The 1,842-nt window shown below is 36.7% G+C and overlaps 1 protein-coding gene across 1 annotated transcript in view; it reads right to left on the bottom strand.

The window, feature by feature from the left end:
- Positions 1-1,842, bottom strand: part of LOC106871201 (A-kinase anchor protein 9) — a 53,100-nt gene that overhangs the window by 21,865 nt on the left and 29,393 nt on the right. The window contains exons 11-12 of the mRNA XM_014917547.2: positions 1,793-1,842; positions 231-392 (exon numbers count right to left, since the gene is read on the bottom strand). Coding sequence (XP_014773033.1) covers positions 231-392; positions 1,793-1,842 — 212 coding nt within the window. The remainder of the gene's footprint in view (positions 1-230; positions 393-1,792) is intronic.

Below are 1,842 nucleotides of genomic sequence, written 5' to 3'. Positions count from 1 at the left end.
AGATGACAACAGCAGCATTTGAACTCAAAATGCAAAGATCCTGAAATGCCATTAAGCATTTTGTCCGATGCATTAACGATTCAGCCAACTTGTCTTAATCAGAAATAATAATTAAATTTTTTTTTATCGAGATTTTGTCGTTGTTTTATTTGGGGGGTCGGGTGCTTTTGTTTTGTTTGTTTATTTGTTGTTGTTGTTGTTGTTGTTTTTGTTGTTGTTTGCTTTGTTACCTTGGCTTTCTTCAAACTCTCCATCATTTGGTCAACGTTCGATAAGGACTCATCCTTTGCCGATTCCATTGATTGCAATTTCGAAATCAGATCGTTTATTTCTTGCTTTTGCTTCTTAGACACATCATCTTGAGAAACCAACTGATTCTGTAATTCCTGGATCTGGAAAAACACAGAAAAAGATACCCATCTATATTGAACCCCGAAAATAAATGTCATTACAAATTATCAACAAAAAAACACTCGTTGGATTAAATCTGGATAATCCTTACTTCATCCCAGTGGTAAGAATTTTACTTCTTTAATTCTTGGTGATGGCCTTGAGGTGGGGAAAAGTGGGGAGATCAGGGCATGAATGTCACAAATATCTTCCTTATCTTTCTTTAAGTCTTCAGCATTCAGATTTCTCTGTCAAATGTAATTCTTATTTATTCCCATTGTTTTGAATTAATCCTGCTTTATCTCACAGCTTCAAAATTTCAATGATGTGGATTGTTTAATTTTAAAATGACATTGTAAGACAGGTGCAACAGGCTGGATCTAGCAGGTTTGAACATAAAACAGAATATTTGGGACAGATATGGTTGATCTACGTGCTAAAAGGTTAAAATCAATTACCCATTTACGAATCACAGGGATTACATCATAATTTATAATTAAATAAACACCAATAATAATAATAATAATAATAATCCTTTCTACTATAGGCACAAGGCCTGAAATTTGTGGTGAGGGGACTAGTTGATAACATCGACCCCAGTACTCAACCGGTACTTAATTGATCGACCCCGAAAGGAAGAAAGGCAAAGTCGACCTTGGTGGAATTTGAACTCAGAATGTAGCGGCAGACAAAAATACCGCAAAGCATTTCGCCCATCATGCTAACACTTCTGCCAGCTTTCTGCCTTAGACCAATAATAATAATAATAATAATAATAATAATAATAATAATAATAATAATAATAATCCTTTCTAGTAAAGGCACAAGGCCTGAAATTTGGTGGGGAGGGGACTAGTCGATTACGTTGACCCCCTAGTGTTTCACTGGTACTTAATCTATTAACCGCAGAAGGATGAAAGACAAAGTTGATCTTGGCAGAATTTGAACTCAGAACATAAAGATGGACAAAATGTTGCTAAGCATTTTACCCGGCCCAGTAACAACTCTGCCATCTCCCCACGCTATTAATAACAATAATAATAATAATGATGGTTTCACTTTTCGGTACAAGGCCAGCAATTCTAGGGGAAGTGGTTAATCGATTACATCAACCCCGGGGCTCAAGTGCTACTTGTTGTAAACACCCCGGAAGGATGAAAGGCAGAGTCTACCTCGGTGGAACTTGAAACCCCGAACATAAAACCAGATGAAATACCACTAAGCATTTTGTCTGGCATGCTAACGGTTCTGCTAGCTTGCCACCTTAATGATGATGATGATGATGATGATGATGATGATGATGATGGAGATGGTGGAGGAGATGGTGATGGTGATGAAGATGGTGATGATGAAGATGAATTAACATTTCTATTTCAGAATAAGAATAGAAGGTAGATTTCACCATCAGTTGGAGTCTGGAGTTTTCTTCTTCAAACGCTATATTTGGTTGTT

The sequence above is a fragment of the Octopus bimaculoides genome, chromosome 23, assembly GCF_001194135.2.
Source record: "Octopus bimaculoides isolate UCB-OBI-ISO-001 chromosome 23, ASM119413v2, whole genome shotgun sequence".
Classification (NCBI taxonomy): Eukaryota; Metazoa; Mollusca; class Cephalopoda; order Octopoda; family Octopodidae; genus Octopus; species Octopus bimaculoides.
Note: the sequence above shows the minus strand (reverse complement) of the source record. Positions and strands in the feature narration are given on the sequence as shown.